This window comes from Lethenteron reissneri, chromosome 50 (genome assembly GCF_015708825.2).
Source record: "Lethenteron reissneri isolate LAM-NWPU_2019-01 chromosome 50, ASM1570882v1, whole genome shotgun sequence".
NCBI lineage: Eukaryota > Metazoa > Chordata > Hyperoartia > Petromyzontiformes > Petromyzontidae > Lethenteron > Lethenteron reissneri.
Window position 1 is genome coordinate 6,341,899 of NC_083828.1, and position 20,961 is coordinate 6,362,859.

The following is a 20,961-nucleotide window of genomic DNA, read 5'->3' on the forward strand; positions in this document are numbered from 1 at the left end:
TGATTGTGGCTACTTGGCATGTGCCATCCACCGCAGTACACCAGCAACGCAGAACATAATCGGTGAGAAATGAAACCCTGGGTTGGACGCATCGCTCGCCCACTTCACTCGGAGCCAATCACACTGCAACATTTGCAATAAAAGTTGTTTATTTCCAAAAGATGCTTGGCCTTCAACTTCCCGTACAAGCAGCACAATATTAAGTTGCACCCTATTTGCCAAAAATATCATTTAAGCTCCTTTAAAAAAAACAGCCCTTTAAATGTACTCAAGATTTCTTGGCATAGTTGGAGTATATGGTGAATGGATGCATGTAGAGAGTACATTACATGTTACGTATATATGTACATACGAATATCAAGCTATGTATGAGTGAAAACATGTGAAAACATGTACAAAGCAGTTTTTGGATAACTTGTGTCACAGTTGCAGCTATACAGTTTAACCCAATGAAGGCACATTATTTCCCACGTGAACAGATAACCCCATTTACTACTCAGGTGGGCCAAATTTATATTGTTTTATGGTTTTCACTTTTCTTTTAATCTCCATTTCTTGGAGAGGCCCACTTAATAGACTGGCTTAGCCCAGCTTGTCGCAACACCTGTTGATCCAGGCTCGCTTCAGCTGACATTCTGCAGCACAATCGCGATGCCCTGGCCACCTCCGATGCACGCAGACCCGACAGCATACTTGCCACCGCGTCGCCTTGGGATGGGGGGGGGGGGCAGAGGAGGGGGTACAGTGAAAATTAAAATAACTCCCATTTTATACCAATTGTATTATCGGTGTCATGTCCTGAGACGAGAGCGCCCAGAAAATCCCGCAAATTCCAACGACACAAACTGTAATATATGCAGAAGTAAGCAACCAACTTGATGTACTGCCTCCTACATGGGGGGCGAGGGGGTGCAAGAGAGCTGTACCTGAGCTCGTGCACCAGGTTGGCCGTGATGCGTGTGCCCGACGCCCCCAGCGGGTGACCCAGTGCGATGGCACCACCATTGACGTTGCTCTTCGCAGGGTCCAGCCCAAGCTCCTTGGCACAGGACAGGTACTGCGGCGCAAACGCCTCGTTGATCTGCTCACCAGCACGCAAACAAGCACACAAGTCATTCCTGGGTTTAACGCGGGAGACGTGTTGCTTGAAAAGTGGCGCGTTTAGCGAAATCTGTTTCCCCATAAATATTGTTACGATAAAGTTTGACAAGATTCGGTGTACGCACACACAGTGAGATGCCGGGACAATTAACTTGAGGTTACACCGCCATGTTGCTGTATCATTCCGGATCGCAACGCTCAGCCATGCAGCTCAAAAAAGTGGTTTGTCATTGACCACTCAGAAACGTTATAACGAGCGTGTTACACGTGCGAAAAGTGTTGTCACGGAAGAATGGTGTTATCATGAAAGCACGTGTGAACACTGTTAAGCGAGGGCTTGCCGTACAACGCCAAGATCGCCCAGTTGGCCTTACAATACTGCTTTGATGCAAGTGCTGTTATCGAGAACCAATTGTGGCCGACACGGTGCACGAGTACGATGATGTGGCCACCATCATGCCTAGCCCTCTTTCAGTGCCGACGTTTACAAACAGCTCCACGTAACTGTATAAGGCCGAGTCGACCTAGGAGAGGCCCAGGACGATATCACTCGCAACTAATATCATCCATGGCCAGGAATCAAACCAAGGTGACTAATGACGGAGTGGCAGCCAAAGTAGGGAATGCCTGAGAATGTGTCCACCACGGAGATGGAACTAAATGGGTTGTTGCATCACGATCCCACACGGCGATGGGGAAGACTTCATCCAGCAGTGGATAGATCACGGCTATTGATGATAACAATGAGGGTGGTAGAGTCAAAAGTGCGAGGTTCAGCTGTGTTTGCATCCTCACATCCACCAGGTCCATGTCCTTGATGCTCAATCCAGCCTTCTTCAGAGCTCCCTGGATGGCCGAGACTGGGCCTAAGAAACAAAAGTTATGGATAACATTGGTCGCGAAACCCCATGTGTTAAACTGAAGAGTTAACGATGTAAAAGCCAATCCAAGAAGCGAGCCTCTTTTTTAATGCAACTCTGGCCACGCGTGCAAGTCAATAACCAAGTTGTGTGTACCGCTTGATCGTGTATTTAAATACAGGCAGGTGAACAGCCTAGCAATGAACTTGCTAATGCTACTGAACAAGTTCCAATTATGAAAAATAGGCATTTACTTATTAACCACTAACATGATTCAAGGGACTGTTATGCTTCAGCTGAAAATGTTATACATTTTGCAATATTGTCCTTCATTTTACAATGGCCTTTACTTTACCCAGTCAAGCCTGAGTACCAAGACTTGACAAACCAATTCTAACACATTCCTGCAGAGGGAGCTGGTAGGAACGTTGGGTTGCTCGGTCAATGGCCAGGGTCAACGGCAGCGTGGTGTATTCCGCAAATATGGCCGACTGAGGGCGGGCACAAGCCGGCCGTGAGTAGGTTAAACGTTGAGTTTTATAAGGGCACCACGGGGTGACCTGCCCCTCCTCGCCCAGCCCCATCCCTCCCACCCCCACCCTCCCCTCCCCACCCAGCCCCTCCCCACCCTCCCCACCCAGCCCCTCCCAACCCTCCCCTCTCCACCCAGCCCGACCCCTCCCATTTTTGGATGCACGACGGACGGACACAATAATCCCCTGTGGGCTGGTGGAACCAAGTGGTTCCTACCAGTATATACACCCCCAGAAAAGAGGATATAACACTCCAAGCTCCACACAGATGGATTCAAGATTCAATTCACCTTGTAGCCTTAGCTATGAGACAGTCTTATCCAAATAGTCATCAGGCTCAACCCTGGTTATTTGACATCCAACATTGGATTGACCAAGGCTATAAATTACCATTTTGGTTCACTTTAATAACTGATTATGATACACATACTGGCATAATACACACACACACACACGACAGATATGTTCTCAATTTTAGAATTAATCTGAGAATGGGGCCGAGATAGAACATTTTGATTGATCCGAAAAAAAAATGTGATTTGAATTGATCAAAGTGCGAGACCACAGGAAATTGTCACATGAGGTCTATTCCTAGCTTTTCCTGACAAAGCAGCACAGCGTGGCATCAGGTGAGGTCACTTTTTTTAGCGTGAAGACATGTCAAACCATCAGCTAATGTAAATCATCTGAAAATATCTGAAATCTTCCTGTAAAATCTGAAATTAAAAACATTGCTGACCTCAAATGTGAATCCCTAATATACACAGACCCCCCCCCACCCCGTATAGCCTTGACAGACTGTTGGGGCAAGTTAGCGAGTAACATGAAGGCCGGTACACCAGGGGGTGGGTGGCCAGCACCACACCAGACCACCTTTGTCTCTCCAGTAGCGATGTTTACACATCACTCCAGGTACTCATTTGAGACCGATTCGACCTAGAGGAGGCCTAGGACCGGTTCAGACAATCGTCACTGGTGTTGGATGTGATTGGGAATTGATCCCAAGTCGCCGGATTCGAAGCGCAGCTCGCTAACCGCTACACGCCACCACTCCCCACATATACACACAAACATTCAATTCACAACGGAGCACTTACCTATGCCCATGATGTTGGGATCACAGCCAGACACGTGATAGGCCACGATTCTGGCCAGTGGGGTGAGTTTGAGCTTCTTAACGGCTTCCTCGCTCGCAATCAGCACAGTCGCAGCTCCGTCCGACACGCCCTGAGCACGCGCAACAACAACGACACCCAACAACACCCAAGATAATAATTTGGTGCTCGTTTAAGGCCGAGTCCACCTAAGGGGGAGGCCCAAGATCGGAACTGATATCATTCAACACCAATGTTAGCTAGCTGCGACCAGGAATTTAACCCAGGTCGCACTCGCACGTGCATTTAAAAAACTGGAGGTATGTGAGCGAAACCAAAATTCCATTTCGGGATCTCGGCAGTGCTGGCTCAGTGCTCTCTTGAGCCCATTCGGCCACCTCCATCACGACATTTTCAGAAGACCAGACAAGTTGGCGAACGAATGACGATGCTTCCCGTACGGAGGCGTTGCCAGCGGTGACGACGCCGCCCTTCTTGAAGACGTTCGGGAGCTTGCCGAGTTGCTCCAGGGTGACAGTGGGCCGCGCGTGCTCGTCCTTGTCCATCATCTGCTTGCCTTTCTTCACCTTGATCTCGATGGGTGCCATCTCCTCCTTGAAGTTACCGCCCTCGTGCGCTGCAGTGGGCAGCAAACAAAATCGTTTAATAAAATTTGTATTTTATGTTAACGACATTCATCATTGGCATCATCGTCAGCCACTGCTGGATGAATGCCTCCCCTAAGCCGTGGCCATCCCTCATAGACCTGTGATGTAACAATCCACTTAACACCTGCACACGGACAGCGTGGCGGTGGTGGTAACTTGCAGTTGTGGCACTAATTGTGGGGGGGGACGGGTGGTGATAATGTAATTGTGAGCACTGTTGTGGTGCGGTGGTTGCACTGTGAACAAAGAGGGGTAGGGGGCAGCATGGTGGTAATGTTGAGTGCAGTGCGCAGGTGCCAACAACGGCATGAGTACGGCAAGATGACGGGAGAGGGGGGGGGGCAGCGAGCGAGTGTGTACCAGCGAGCCAGCGCTGCTGCGACTGCAGCGCGTGGCGGTCGCAGTCCTCCCTCGAGAGCTTGTACTTCTCCGCCAGGTTCTCGGCCGTGATGCCCATCGGCATCTTGATGTGCTGGTCCGTCAGCCCGTTCCACAGAGTGTCCTCCATCTGGCCGCGTGCGCACGCAATATATGTTTGAGACAATTTATATGATACGGACAAGCACGTATAGGCTTGCTTACAGGAGGCTGCTGTGGTATAATGGACATCTAGAGGATGATAAGCCTACTATTCCGCGCTCGTCATTGACACACCACGTGACCTGCCGATCAACTGTACCTGCCATTAATACTGCCTGGTGGAACAGATGTATATTTGTTTGCGTGGATATTTCTTCAGGTCCTCCAGTTTTTCCCTCCACTTTTAGAAACATGCGTTTATAGTATTTGGCTCCTATAAATGTCTACATGATAAGACACTTCACTGGGCTATGATTTGTGGCCAGGTTGCATCTGAAGAAAAGCTATACAGCTCGGGATCTTACCTGGTAAAAAAAATAAGTAATATAAAAAAAAACTTTTAAAAAACACGCTTTAATGAAATGTACCGTACTAGTAATGGAAGAACTCCACGACTCCAGGAAGTGGCCCCCGAAGGTTGCCATAACGTAAGGAACCGTGGTAATTTACAGCCAACGTCAGTTTACCATGGACAATTAGAGTCAAGCCGAAACATAATATATAAAAAATAATGTTTTAAAATATTTGTTTGAATTTTTTATGATAGAATATAGTATTGTGATCAGTATGACATACGTATACCAAGTTTGCAGTCGATACCACATTGGGAAGTGGGTAAAAATTGAGTTACAAGATTTGAGGATACAACGACGACGACAACAAGAACAACAACAACAGACAGTGAGTTAAATAAAAGCGTGTAAAAAATTGTTTGGTTTATGGTTTGACTAAGTACAGACACGCATGCGTACACGCACGAGAGGGATGGTGGCATGAGTGGAAAGGAAGTTGGAGCGGGGGGTGTAGAAGGAAAAGTATGGGGAAAATGTGGAGGGATTGGGGGGGGGGGCCTGCCTTGAGGTCCATCCCAAGCCGGGTGCCGAAGCGGATGTCTCGCACGGCGTAAGGGGACTGGCTCATGTTCTCTGCGCCGCTGCACAGCACCACCTCCGCGTCGCGCACGCAGATCTCCTGCAAAAACGCGCACGGCACAAGTGTGGTCACGGGGAAGGGTTTAGGGTGCAGTAAAGGAAAGGAAAGGGAGAGAGGGTCGTTCAAGTTGGCATTGCCACGGCACTTGGAACGGGATGGCTATAAACATTTTTTTAAAGAAAACCACTGCATCTCTCGAAAAACAAACTTGCACACTGAAAATTAGATTTTTTTGTTGCGTCCAAATGTTTCGTGTAAAGTAATGCTCATCCTTGTTCGAGTTAGAAAAATAGAAATCACCGTTTGGCACTCCTATAATAGCATTAATGCAATATTCAAAATGTATGCGAGTGGCATTGATGTGGCATCACCGCAACACAGAATCTAACAGTAGCCTCGAAGTAGTTTTTTCCCCCTTCTCATTAACTTTAACTTCAAGCTCACTCAAAACAACGCATTATTTTTATTGCGCCATCCTTTTTAAATCTATCGATCTATACTCTTATTCGCTTTTAACAGAGCTCTATTAAATAAAGCAAACTGCCAATCACGGGCTCATCGCCCACAAAAGGCAGCGAGACAGCTAACATTGCTACTCAACTGGTGGCGGCAATCATCACCGCCGCCACGGACCAATCGTAACAGCCCAGGGTCACGCTCTCTCAAATGCAGGTGCTTTGCAAAGCATAGGAACAAACGAAAGCTGCTGCTGCTGGTTTTGGGGGAGGGGGGTTTGCCTGTCTCTGAGAATCCGGATCAGTTGTTGAAACAAGAGTTCAGGGCATTATCCTGCCACAACCGAAGGTTGTACCGGTGTGGTGTGGCTGATGTGGGGTGGACAGGTTACTCGAGAGAAGAGTACATTTGTCGGGTCGCAAGAGGCCACCAGCTCTCGCCACAGATGGGCACGTGCACTCAATGTCACGGGCTCACTGTTCTCTCTTTTACTAACCGTGCCCAAGAAACAAACTGTTAGGACAGAAGTGTCACTCTCCTACATTCATAAAATATATTAAAACAAGAAAAAAATCAAACCTCATCAATAGATTTGTCACCGCAAAATACGTGATTGTTGAGAAGTTTAAAAAAAATTCCGTGTACTTGTAAACTTAACGGTGGCAGTAAAGATGTTTGAAAGTGGCATGTAAAAGCTTCAGATTTAGTTAAAAATTTTATTTTTAAGATTTATATCCATATGCTAATCATATATAAATACTGCTTTGTCGCATCTAAGGACGAAATCTAATCTTAAAGGACTGTTTATAGCTCAATTGTAGTGTTGCACAATTTTTATTTTAATAACCCTTAATAATGTCTCAGACATTGTGGTATACCACTTGAGCTTTAAACACCAATAAATGGTCTGCTTTTCACTGCCAACAGCTTCAAGGGCAGAATAAAAATCTCATCTCACTGTAGATGTTTTAGATGCATGCAGATTTTACTTGCTTCACCTGCTCACTACCACTTATACTTGCAAGCACCATGCCGATCATGTGAACCCATGATCGCACCATCACAAAACAGGTCAAGCCTGGTTTTCTCGTGCGTAGATATCACAGAAGAATCTGAAAATCGTTGCGCGTTGGCTGCAAGGTGCGTCGATCACTTAGATAAAGAAACAAATATCCACGAGCTGTACCTGCGTGCCGGAAATGACAGCCTGGAAGCCGGAGCCGCACAGACGATTCAGGGTCAGTGCCGGAGCCGGGATGGGCACGCCGATGCGCAGGCCCACGTGCCGAGCCATGTACGCGGCGTCCGACGAGCTCTGCGCGCACACGTGGCCATTGCCGCAGGGTCACGCGTTACTGCATGTACACTCAGACCACCACGTTTTCCTTATCAGCTGCCCCGCTTGCGCGCGAAGTACGGCACGTGCATAACCTCGTCCACGCACCCCCACACCCCGCTGTGCTCCTGCTCTCACAGTTTGCTCACAACCACACTTCACACACTCGACCGCCGTTCGCTAGATGGCGAGCGAGCGAACGAGCCATCAAAAATTCGGGGGTGGCAATTCGACTAGCAAAATCGACGCGCAAACCTCGCTCGCAAACGCTCGCTCACGTACTGGACTCGCGCGTGCTCACCCACCTGCTATGCACTCAACCCGCGCACCTACTAGGCACGCAAAGGTTTAAATTCCCCAATGAACTCGGTCCAGCAATCTGTCTCGTTTTTTCCAAACTCGTTTGAGCATACCTCACGACGCTGATCAGTAAAGGCGGACAGCTTAAACATGAGAGCACAGAAGTACAATACAACAATGGCTTTTGCTGCACTCCCCTCTTCTGTCCACCACGTATCTCCGCAAGCCAGAAAGCTACCCATTTGTGCGTGGGTGTCACTCATCCAAGCACCATCCAGGCTTAACCATGCTTAACTTCCCAGATTGGGCACATTACAGATTATTTAGTCATAAGCAACAGCATGCAATTTGCACTTGCCCATCGAGTGCTCCAGATCTCCACTGCCCATATTTGTGACCTAGTATGACCTTGCCCCTGAGAACAGACTCAGGCCTCCACTAATCCAATCTAAGCAGGTATGCCCTTACCCCCTTAGGACACATTCTACTAGGCCTCCACCTCCCCTACCAGTATACCCAGGTATAACATTGCCCCCCTTATGACAGAGACCCATGTCTGCTGGCCCAGCTGTGCAACCGGGTATGTCCTCGGCCCATGTTACGACACAGTCCCAAGTCTCCACCGTTCCAACCACCGTCCCCACCTGAATGACGTTTCCGACGATGACACTGTCGATGTTCTCGGGCGAGAGTTTGGCGGCGGCAAGAGCGGCGCGCGACGCGTGCTCGGCAAGGTCGGTGGCCGTCAGGTCCTTGAGGGAACCGCCGTACGCGCCGAACGGCGTCCGCTTGGCCGCCACCACAAACACACCTGCTCCACGCGCGGGCACACAAATACGGGTTCGGTACACGTCTGCGTTGTAAGAGACATCGTCCGTCCGCGTTGTTGGCATTTCTGTGTGGTCGCCGAGCTAGGGTTCATTCTGACCGGATGGAACCAAGGAGCCTACGGTATGAATGTTATGCCCTATGATCATTGGCCTCATGGTAAGTAAGAAAAAAATTAACAAATAATTGACCATTCTAAGCTCTTGGGGGCACGGTGATTTGTGAAGGCTATTTGATCGTATTTCACTTTTACAGGTTGGTGAAGGTAAAGACGTGAGAGAATGCTATGTATGGTACAATAATGGAAAAGAAGCAGAGGGCCCAGTGGGATAATGCATTTTTTATGGGATACCTGTCTGTGCCCTACAATACCACAAACGTATGTGGGATAGGAGAGCAATACCATATTGAGATGGATAAAATGTTTGTAGGTACAATATAAACAGGAATTTGTACTTATAAGCAGACATTTGCACACATACATGACTGCAAATGTATGCAGTTGTGCCCAATTAAATTTGCCATTCGTATTTTCCCCACGCGTTACGAGCCCAATGTATCGCTCACAAGGGAGCGATGTGTGTGCTCCCAGGGTCTACCCAGCGGGATCCTTAATCGCAATTGTGCAGTGTAAATTGAAGCAGACACAATATTACGTTATGTTTATGCGTATTTAAGACCCTTCAACTTGGAAGAAATGGCTCATTTGAATCACTTTATTTTTCTAACCGCCTATATCATAAGGCAGCCGAACGAAGCACGTGGCAAAGCAGCAGACGTGACAGCCGGCATCTGCTACTTGTTTAAAAAAAAAGCAGGGCTGCATTTAAAATAAAACAGACAAGTAACAACAGACAACAAACCACAGCATCTGTGCACAACACATTCTGAAACGAAAATATAATTGGCTGTAATTGCACTCAGCACCCGCCCGATTATACACATTCCCGAGCAAACTATTTTTAATTGAGCAGATTATATTGTCACCTGGGGCTGCGTGTTAACTTGGATAATAACTGCTGGATAAAGGACTCCCATGGCATCGGGGTTATTGGACCATACTTTACGGTGCAGGTTGGTGAAGGGGCTCGCCCAGAACCAGTTCATATCTCGTGCCAATGATGTTAGCCATGGCTGGGAATTAAACTCGAGTAAGCTGGGCTCATAGCAAAGTGCTCTCAACACTGCTCCCTTGCACCACCAATACTGTGGGGGGTAAGCAGTAATAAAAGCCTGGTTATTATGTGTTTGTTAGAGTGAAAGATTATGCTGCTATAGGAAATGATCATTTGTTGAGGAAAGTAGCCATCAGTTGTGTAAAAAATATAAAATTGGATAACCTTTGAAATGCTTAATTACAATAAAGCAACTTATGTTCTTTTGTGTCGCAATTCAAATATATTTCTAACTAGTTAAATGCTTTATTTATTACTTTTCCAGTACCGCCTTCTTGCTGCTACAATTATACATGAATTTTATTGCGATTGTGCTGTCGGTGTCATCTCAGGAGACGAGGTGTGTAATTGAAACTCTCAAAGCAAGGCATTGCCCTGTGCGTTCCAAGAATGCCCTAACAAAGGTTATTTTATATACCTTCTGATCCCTTCAAGTGACCTTATGCACAACATTTGGGTGCCATTTTCCATGCAATGAAAAAGTTGTTTTTGTCACATGGAAGTCAGATATGATTTACATTCAAAGCTGGCATTTTTTTGCCAATTGAAGTGAAAACCAATTTCAATCTGATGGGGTTTTTTGCGTGCGGGCCAGTTAATGGTGATGGGGCTGAGCCTATGAATTCGCTCGATTAGAGAATCTGGTTTATGACAGGTGGCCTAAACCAGGATAACAAACCCAGGATCTCGGCAGCGCTAAACCAGTGCTCTGCCACCGCTGAACTAGCCAGTAACCTCTTATGAATACAAATTATTACTTCTTCAAGTCACGGACATAAGAACAAAGGATTCAGATGAGGTGTCGCCTGGGCAGCAGGTTCCCACAAGACTCAACTTGGTGCCTGGCCAACGAAAACCAGATTACGGGGAGCACTCCGTTCGAGCACAAACAGGTGGCGTCAACCAAGAGGTTCTGGCACGGTGAGTGCTGACCGGATCTCAAGACACGGGGATCAAACTGGGTGATGAGACCTCCAACCAAGGACAAACGTCTTAAAGACACCGACCAACAATGGGAGCCCAAATATCATTCGGACAATTGCGGATGTCGAAATTTTGAAAGCCATGGGACTCCGTGTGCAGTTGCTGGTGCACGGGTCACCCGCATAACGGATGGTGATGGGGGATTGCGCAATGAGTTCACTCTCGGTAGGTATGAGAATAAGGAAAGGATGCTGCTCACCAGCTGGTGAGGGAGAACACATTTGTGTGAATGCATCTTTGCGTGAATGGGGGGTCATGCATGGCACTGAAGGTCAACTGTGTTCCTGCATTCAATTGAAATCAAATAATGAATCCGTAACAGCCCAGTATAAAAACAATAGGGTTTTACCCTTTCTGGCAATAAAACAGGTGTTAATGAATCAAGTCTACATTAACCACACATGCTTGTGAAAATGCAAACATGCTTTGATAATATGTGCAGTCTTTGAAACAGATTGGCCTACACCAAAGACGGCCTTTCTTTATGGCCTAGTCTTGCCAGTATTAGACCAGAGAACGCCAAAAGGCGAACAATAAAAGACAACTCACTGCCAAATGAAAACCTCCCCACATACCATGTCGGGTAACTGCCCGCTCTTAGCTAGTCACGTGGCTTGGAAGTTGTACGAACAAAATCCATCTCTCCACGATCCATAAACCCCGTCGCTAAAGCTCTGTTACACGGGAGTGGCACGGCCGCATTTGATCACACAAAGGAAGGCGGTGCAGAAAGTTATTTTTTAAACGTTGCATCGCGGGACCGTGAGAGATGGCGACGGTTTGGGGAGGCCTTCATCCAGCAGTGGATTGATTACGGCTGACGATGAACCCCAAGCTACCGTGCTGCAGGGGGGGGGGGGGGGATGGGATACGGTGAGCAGTGTTCTTGTTGCAGGCGAGTACGAATGCCCTGGCGAGAGTTGCACAACTGACGTCTGAACACATTGCACTGGGCTACAGTGCCGACACCAATGACCTTGAAAGCACCCCCGTAGTCCTCAGCCAGGGGAGTTCAACTGTCCCCTGCCCTGGTCGAGTGTCTATAGCAGAGGATTGGCAAACCTCAACGGCTCTGGAGCTGCATGCAGTTCTTTATGGATTCCTGAGTGGTGTTACTCACATTGCATTGTGGCTCTTGAAATATTGCGGGGTTTTTTACCGAATTAGAAAGAAAATGATCTTGTTATTTTGGTTGCCCGCCCCCCCCCCCCCTGGTCTATACCCAAAAAACGCGTACAAGCAATGGGACTGCAAAGCTTTGTAGATGGAGCAGTTTTAGTGTGTTACTCTTGGCAAGCAATAAGCCTATTTTTCTGTTCTGGTGCCAGTTCAGAGGGATACATTGGAATAAGAGCATTAAGGACAAGGCACCACATTGTGTAATCTTGCCTAATGCTGGTATTCAAACAAGCCAAGCATTTTATGTCATCCAATGTTCAAGGCAGCACATTTGCAGATATGTTTGTAGTATTATATTCAGTTATAAGGCGAGGTTTTCTATTTGCAATGTGTAAAATTATTTTCGGCCCCTGCTTCTGCACAAGTGTCAATACCAGTCAAAAAAAATGTCATTTTAGGCTCTACACCATCTCTCTTTACATTAATTATTATAAATTAATTGCCTCCCGTTCCGATGTGTTTTTCATGTTGTACCATGATGCTGTTCGGCATGACGTCCGACGTTTCACACCATATGCTGGGGATCGGGGGAGGGCTTCTTCTGGAATTGAACTCGAGAAGCTACCATCATCGCACGGAGCGAAACGATCAGACGTGATGCAGAAACGCCGCACGGTACAACTCAAGAGACACATCAGAGCTAAACGGCACAACCACGAAAAACGATGCAGTAAGTTATTGGCGGACTGTTTTTGGGATATGTGAAACTTTCTGGCAAAAACAGCTGGAAAATAAAGTATATACGGATGGGCGAATGAAGCATTTGGCTGGCACACTGCACAATGAACCCTGTGACCCGAATTGATTCCTGCAACTCGCCTAACATCCTTGGCGAGTGATATCCGAACAGGTTCTGAGCAAATATTGCTTCATCAACCTCCACTGACCAGCATGAAGTGTGGTCGAACGTTCACCATGACCTACAACAAGTGCAGGGAGGCCTTAATCCAGCAGTGGAATGACCAATGTACCATTTATAATTAACCATGTACGGATGGGTTTCGTAAACACTCCAGTTTCTTTCCACATGACGAATTACTTAAAAAGGAATTTGGCAAACGTCCAACACAGTGCCATCTTAGGCCCTAAGATGTAGCTTTTTTTTGCATAAAGAACCATTGTTACGGTACTCTTAACTTAAAACTGCCCTCCTTACAGTGAAATTAAGGACATGTCTAGTTTTATAGATTGGTTAAAGATTTGGCTTAGGCCTTTGGTTATGGAATAGGTGGGGTTCAGGCTAGGGTTTGGCCTAACTCCATAGTTACGGTTTGGTTAAAGATTGGTGTTTAGTTAACCCTTGAGTTAGGGTTTGGCTTAAGTATAGAGTTAAGGCTTGCTTAATTATTGGCGTTAGGGAGTAACACTTTTTGAGTTGGTCGTTTGGATAAAGAGCTTCATATACAGTCGTGTTGTTATAATACATTAGGGTTGGAGTTTTAAACAGCTACGTGAGTTAACTTTAACATCTCTATATATGACAGTGTAGTTGCATGCAAATGGAAACAGGACTTGAACCAATGTTGGCCTTATAGTTTGACACACGTCTGCTCATGAAAGGGAGACTCAGTCTCAGTGGGCCTCGTAACCTGGTTACAAAAGGTGATGTATAAACGACTGGTTTGACACTTTACGTTAGGTGTGCTACGCTCATTGTATCACACGTTTAGGTCTCTCTACGTCTGACCGTCTCAAGTTTCGCGTGTTGTCCATAACAACGTTCCTAAATCTGGCAACACACACTTTCTCCCACGTGTTTACAAGTTCAGCGAGTGGACACAATCCTTCCACAAGAGTATTTGTTGGGTTAGATCGCGTAACTATAAATGTGTCGTTAAACCCTCCACCACCCGACAGCCCAATCAGTAAGGCTTGTCACGTCAGAAGAACATGCCAATTCGTTAAGAGTACAGCACACCGGTGTGTTAGCGAGTAAATCCACAAAGTACGACATTTCGCCACTAATTACAACTAGCATCATCAGGCGACAGCCAGATATAACCCCCAAAAACATGTGGATATTGGTCACGAAAGCTTCATACGTGTATACTTAATTTGGAGCTTCCTACGTGTGTTAAACTGATCGTCTTCCTTTCCTTGACCCTCGACAAAACGGACCGTACGTTTTGCTACAATACCTTCCAACCCCCATACACAAAACTCGGCTGAAAACCACTACTCATCCACAAAGAGGGTTTCCTTGATACAGTATATCAAACATCGTCGTAGTTCGCAGACGTTTCACACGATCTGTGGCTAAGTACTCGAGCACACGGAGGGGTGGTACAAAAAACAACGCAATCTTGCAAACGGAAACCATGCAAACACCACCGGACGCATTTGTACTGTACTCACCACGAAGAAGGGCCATTGCGAAGTGGATTGGGCGCAGTGGCGGTGAGATTACAATTGAGAGTTGGGGTGGGTGGACGAGGATTCAAATCGATTTAAAAGCAAAGAAATTTACACTTGGGGGAGATTGTTGGGATGTGAGTTTTGTGCGGGAAGCGAATGCGACGTCGGCTGGACGTCTCTCTTTATAGAGGTGTAGGGGGTGGTGGCAGAAGGCAGGGAGGCAGCTATGGCTAGAGAGAGCACGTGGAGAGACGCCCACCACTCACACAACGCAGTGCTGCCCGCCTGCTGGCAGGAGTCGTGCAACTGCAACGAGCAAATGTGCTTTGTGCTAAAACATAAACCATTCGTTATTAACGCCCGTGGGGTGTTGGGGGAGTGTGCATTGACTAGTAAAACGATGGGTTTTTTTATCCGTTAGAAAAAAATTGGCAAAGGTTTCGGGCAAATGACCCCTTAAAATCGGTGAGTCGTTTTGGTGAACTGTGGTTTTTTTTTAGGGTCCTTGTGATGACTGTGTTGCGAGCTCGTTTGACCTCCCCACGTCTCTAGTGAAGCTACGGCATCGCTGTTTGACGGTCACCCTCAACAGGCCTAACGCGGGGGAGTTCGTACTGAAAGACAAATCTTGTATGAAACTTAACGGTGGGGCCGGGCTCTTGTGAAAGAGACACGCACATGTGTGAGATTGGACGCATCTAAAACGTCGTTGTTTCGCTCACTATTCCCTGTGCTGTGGTTTTAAAAATGCCGTTACTGATTCCGTGTCCCCCACCCTCCACCACCCACGAGAGACGGGAGGTATGCGTGCGTGTAAAGTGAACGACCTTTGCTCCATTTCCAATTGCCATTCCTAGTTGCACGAGGATAAGTGCCTGTCCTTGCACTGTGCAAAGTAATAAAGGGGTAACCTGCTGATCCCGAACTTTTTTTGGATTTGAAATATCTTTTTACCCGGATAATCCCTTGAGATGGAAATACGCGGGTTGCACAAAGTATCAAGGGTAATACACACAAACTAACAACACGTGTATATGCAACAATTTAATCTACAACTTATAGAATGTATACGTATACAAAGTAAAATGGATTTTTACAGGCAAAGCATGAACATCAATTCTAGATTTGAAGCTTTCGTGACTGCAAGGATTCATACTCTTAGTTCTTTCGGTAAAGTCACGTAGGTAAAAAAATTTAAATTAAAATTAATAAAAATAAAACAATAAAATCACGACGTTTCGGAGGCAACACACATCAAGATGCAGCAAATCTGGCTGTGACGGTCCCACCTGATGATGGAGACTTGTGTTGCCTCCGAAACGTGGTGGTGTTATTGTTTTCGTTTTATAAATTTTAATTTCATTTTTTTACCTACGTGACTTTACCGAAAGAACTAAGAGCATGAACATCAACATCGCAATCACTTCAATGTTCACACCAACGGAGAGCGACAATGCTTGTTCTCTTGTCATGTTGTGATTCTGGCACTACGCATTTAGTCTTGTTCCTGTTGTCGTTGTCATGTATGTACATTTAACTTCTTTCGCACCGTACGTAGCCAACCGTGCTAATCAGAGGGTGTCCCCTTTTATTTCACCAGGAGATGGAAATAAACCACACTCCGTACCTGTACTGTAGTGTGCACGATACAGACAGACCAATGACAATCCACAGTCGTCGCCACCACCACCGCCAAAAAAGCCTTGTCCCAAAACAGCACCAATGTTATTTTCCACATGTCGTGAGTGCCACCAACTCGTTACTAGTTCTCAGAGGGCGAGGGGGAATACAACTTTTGCCGATAAGACATCATCAGTGTGAGGGCCGCCACACATTTCAAACTATTGGGGTTTGACAGCAGCACAATCATGGGGGGGGGTGTTTTCACATTTGTCCGGGGGCCGCACGTTAGGGGGCCACCCAGTGGCCCACGGGCCTTGCAATGAAGACCACTGGTTTATGGTTTATCAAAAGCATCGGCAATTATTTGGCCCTTCACGAATGAAGAAACGTTTCACCAAATGTATAGAAGAACCCCCCCCCCACAAGGCGAGCCTGCCAAGACGGCTCACGATGGTGACCTTGGCCCAGTTGGCCGCTTTGCAGCTGATGACGCATTTGTGTGAAATGTGCAAAATAAATGTTGGGCGCTAGAGGGAACGTCTGCACTGGCGTTTTGTTTTTTAGAGCAAGACGCATTCGGGTTTTTCCACGTTGCACTTAGGAATCCAGCTACATCGGTTGGGCGACCAATATCTGAACTGGCCCTGACTGGGCAGCCACTGAAAAAACAACACCTACATTTCGATTTAAAGCTTTCGTGACTGCAGGGATTCATCTTCTTGGTTCTTTCGGTAAAGTCACGTAGGAGGGAAGTAATAAAATAATAAAAATAAAACATGATAAAATAATTCTCACGACGTTTCGGCCACAACGCAAGCAGCCGTCCTCAGGTGAAGACCAGGTCTGTCGGGGAGACAGCGTCTGGTTTCACCTGAGGACGGCTGCTTGCGTTGTGGCCGAAACGTCGTGAGAATTATTTTATTATGTTTTATTTTAATTATTTTATTACTTCCCTTCTACGTGACTTTACCGAAAGAACCAAGAAGATGAACACCTACATTGTGCAACTGGGGGGGCCTCACCTGAAATATACTGGCTGACTCACTTCACCAACCTGTAGTGGACAGCGTGGTCAAGTATGGTTAGAACACCACCCCCTACGTAGTAATATGTTGAACTTCTTTCGCACCGTACGTTGCCAACCGTGTTCATCGCTGCGTGGGGAGGCGTTCATCCAGCCGGCAGTGGATTTACAAGTGTTTTACAGTAAAATATTACAAGAGGACACGGTCACCATTGTTCACAATGACATAACGTCAACAGAAAATGACTTTTACCCACATGGGGATGCATAACATCCGATTAGCATGGTTGGCATACGTACGGTGCGAAAGACGTTCAACGGGGATAGAAGTTCACGCATCCCCTTGCAATCAAATACACACACGTATGTGCATTTCCTGAAACGCTGATTACCTATATAAGTTAACATAATTGTAATGTTGAAGAAAATAAATGTTGAAACGCTGTCGCATATCGCTCGCTCCTTGTTTACAAAAAGCAAGTCTCCCCCCCCCCCCACCAACAGATGTATGTGGGTCAGAGTTGAAGTTAATCTCGCAGGCATCTCCAGCACTTCCCACGTTTACTGGGAAAACAACGCAACCCAGCCCCGTTTATGAATGATCCAGCACTCACAGATCCACTGCAACCAATCTCTCACCGGCGTCCAATCGCCTCCTTGTCACTATTATATCGCTGCTACAGAGGTTTACTGTTCCCATGAACTTCACTCACTGATTCGTCCGACCATGTCGAGGTCTTTGTTGTTGTAACGTTCTGGCTCCGTGCCCCTACTGGACATCGGTGAAAATTAGCTTTATAGCTCATCGGATTCATCTCCATATATATATAAAAGGTCAAAGTTGTGAATATGTGTGTCTGTTCAAAATGTTTAGCGTACTTTCCGACATGCAACAAACTTGAAATTTGCCATGTAGTGTAGTGGTTAGCGTGCTGCGCTACGAACCCGGCGACCCGAGTTCGATTCCCGCTCACGGCCACCACCGGTGACGATTATTTTTACCGGTCCTGGGCCTCCTCTAGGTCGACTCGGCATCAAACGAGTCACCGCTGTGGTGTGTGAACATCGCCACTGGGGAGACAAATGCGACAGGCGTGGTGAATCCAAGTCCCCGGGCGAAGCCGGGTAGTACAACTAGTGCAGTGTAAATATTCTGATTCTCACTTGGTCTATCATGAGTTCAACCACCACACTGCAGGTCACAACACTTCTCGTTTTCCTTCTTCGCTCGCACTGCTCGTCTTTGGAATCCCTCCACCCATCCATCCATCGTCTGATCTATTCTACCTTGGTGCCATTTGTTACTGACGTGTTTGACCTTTGGGCATGTGCTCAGTCAGCAACCGTAAACAAATCAAGAAGTCAGTTTAGCGGCCACGCTTTTGTGTAACCAGAACACACACTAATAATTAGCGTCTTTGTGGAGAATATGACAAAATAAATAAATAGACCTTCCCATTTATCTCTCCACATAAAAACATGGAATTCTGGGATTTATTTCAGCAGCATTAGCTGTGTGGGTTGTGTAAAACAATGCAGTACTGCCTTTATTTCCTATATGTAGACATATGGAAAGGCGCATTGTCCCATTGTTTTTTCTGAGTGATAACCAAAGCCGTAGTTTCACTTCTATATTTGGAGGGGGGGGGGGCAGAGGTTCGCTTTGTCGCTCACATTACGAATCGCGGGTGCATATAATTAATGTATTTATTCTTGATTTTAAACTGCTCAATAAATTCATAAAGATCTCCAGATGGGGGGCATTGTCCCCTGCCCACACCAATGTCCGCCCGTGGCGATAACTCACAGTCTGCACGTTCTTTTGGACGTGATCCTCCGTCCAGGCAGGTAGGCAGGCGGGTGGTCCGCCAGCCAGCCAAACTTTTTTTAATATAGCAATACCGCACCTCTGATTAACACGGTTGGCTACGTACGGAGCGAAAAGAAGTTCAATATACCGCCCATAAAATGCTGGCAAGTGTGCCGGTTTTGAGCTAAGCCATCTAGTGTTGAAAATTGGAAACACATTCAGTTGCTAATCACCATCTATCCCTCTATTTCTATTTAAGAAATAAAACAGGAGGATTTCTCCACAAATCTGGCTGTCGCCTGACGCTAGTTGTAATTACTGGCGAAACGTCGTACTCAGATTGTAAATGTTTTGGCTTGGCTCTCCAACACACCGGTGTGCTGTACTCGTAACGAATTGGCATGTTCTGTTTACGTGACAAACCTTACTAATTGGCTTTGTCGGGTGGTGGCGGGTATAATGGCACATTTTACGCGATCTAACCCCAAAAACTGTATTATGGATGACATTGATCGCGAAAGCCGACTTTGTGTTAAACTGACATCCAGTTAATTATAGATGTGAAGCTTTCGTGACTGCAAGGATTCATACTCTTAGGTTTTTTCGGTAAAGTCACGTAGGTAAAAAATATATAAGTAATGCAAAATTTATGATAAAAACTATAGAAATAATAATAAAAAGGCACAGCAAAATAACTGTAGTGACTGAAGTGACTACAGTTATTTTGCTGTGCCTTTTTACACCTGATGAAGAAAGCTTGTGTTGCCTCCGAAACGTCGTGATTTATTATTTTATATCTATAATTGTCACAAATTATTTATTTATTTTTACCGACGTATCTTTACGGAAAAAACCTAAGAGTATGACAACCAGTTACTGTCCACTGCCAAATGGTGGCAGCATAGGACCTTTGTCGTCATTCGTATGGCTCGGTGGACTGTTGACTTTTCCCATGAAGGGCACACGGGAGTGTTAAAGTCACACCTCTGGGAGAGTCACGTGTGGCGTTCCATCTGCCTTTCAACGTGATATTATAAAACCGACGCAGTTAGTTTTTTTTTAATTGCTTCCAAGATGGAAAACAGTTGGTCAGCACTATCCAGAAGTATATGGTTGCATGTATTGTGGAATGTCTCAAAACGATCGTGTGGGATAAGATGAAATATATATCGCTTTCTGATTTTGAAAGTGATTTTTTAATATCCGTTTCCAAATGCATGAGAGCTTATTGCTGCGATAGTATCGTCACGTTTGCTTTTGCAGCACGTGTTTAATCGCTATGACCTCAGGCCATTACTAGCAGATAACCTTTGCAGGAAGCATGACCCCACTTTCTCACATTCTGTAATTAAACATTTTTTACGGCTTTTTAAAATGATAAAGGGGAGTTTCATTGCAAGAATTTTTCGGGCGAATAAGTGAATATTTTGCCGAAAATATATCTCAAAATGAAACCAGCAATCCCAATACAAAAGCCACAAACAAATCGTTGGACGTGTAATAGAATTTCCATGGCACTATTTCATTTTTTAATTATAAATCACACTTTTTTTACATGCTACACCATTTTCAATGAAGAACAGTGTTTCCGAATAGCTTGGTCAACCAAGGAAAATATATTTTTATGTCTCCAAGTCTTGACGCTGCAGCTTTCCTGGGAAAATCAAGAATTATTATTCATCTGCCATTTGGCTGCCGAGAGACATCGTTAACACGGGATATATGCACGAGGGAAATTTTTTTCAAACTGTTAGGCAATATTTATAATTTCATGGCATTGCAATTATATTCCAGTTTTTTGCCCCAGCACGTTAGCAACAAATCACGTTATATATTTCTTTCAAGCTTAATGATTCATGGTTGCACAATGTTCTTTATAATGTACTGTACATAATTGCATTTCCCATGATCGAATACCAACCCCCCCTCACAGCCAAGTGCGAGTATTGCCCTCTACGCGAGTGGGTGTTGCAGCATCGTGAGATATTCACGCACGAGAATGCTGTTATTACATTAAAAAAAATCTAATCGCATTGTAAAAGCTTGCGTACACGTGTTTGCACACAGCTACCCACTAATGCAGTTTAGTGTCGCGTGGGATTGCATTTCACCATAATTACTGT

The 20,961-nt window shown here is 45.9% G+C and overlaps 1 protein-coding gene across 1 annotated transcript; it reads right to left on the reverse strand.

Moving 5' to 3' along the window:
- Positions 1–131: 131 nt before the first annotated feature.
- Positions 132–14,590, reverse strand: ACAA2 (acetyl-CoA acyltransferase 2). The gene is made up of 10 exons (XM_061572464.1): positions 14,382–14,590; positions 8,505–8,671; positions 7,411–7,539; positions 5,691–5,807; positions 4,617–4,764; positions 4,050–4,225; positions 3,592–3,721; positions 1,897–1,967; positions 927–1,081; positions 132–708 (listed from the first exon to the last, which is right to left on the reverse strand). Exons 1-10 carry the CDS (start codon positions 14,395–14,397, stop codon positions 624–626), a joined length of 1,194 nt encoding a protein of 397 aa, XP_061428448.1. The 5' UTR covers positions 14,398–14,590; the 3' UTR covers positions 132–623.
- Between the last annotated feature and the right edge of the window lie 6,371 nt (positions 14,591–20,961).

Coding starts and splice junctions, on each gene's coding strand:
- ACAA2 (XM_061572464.1), bottom strand. Junction 1,968..3,591: donor TCCCAACATCATGGGCATAG/GTAAGTGCTCCG, acceptor TTTGTTTCTTAG/GCCCAGTCTCGGCCATCCAG. Junction 1,082..1,896: donor AGGACATGGACCTGGTGGAT/GTGAGGATGCAA, acceptor GCTGGTGAGCAG/ATCAACGAGGCGTTTGCGCC.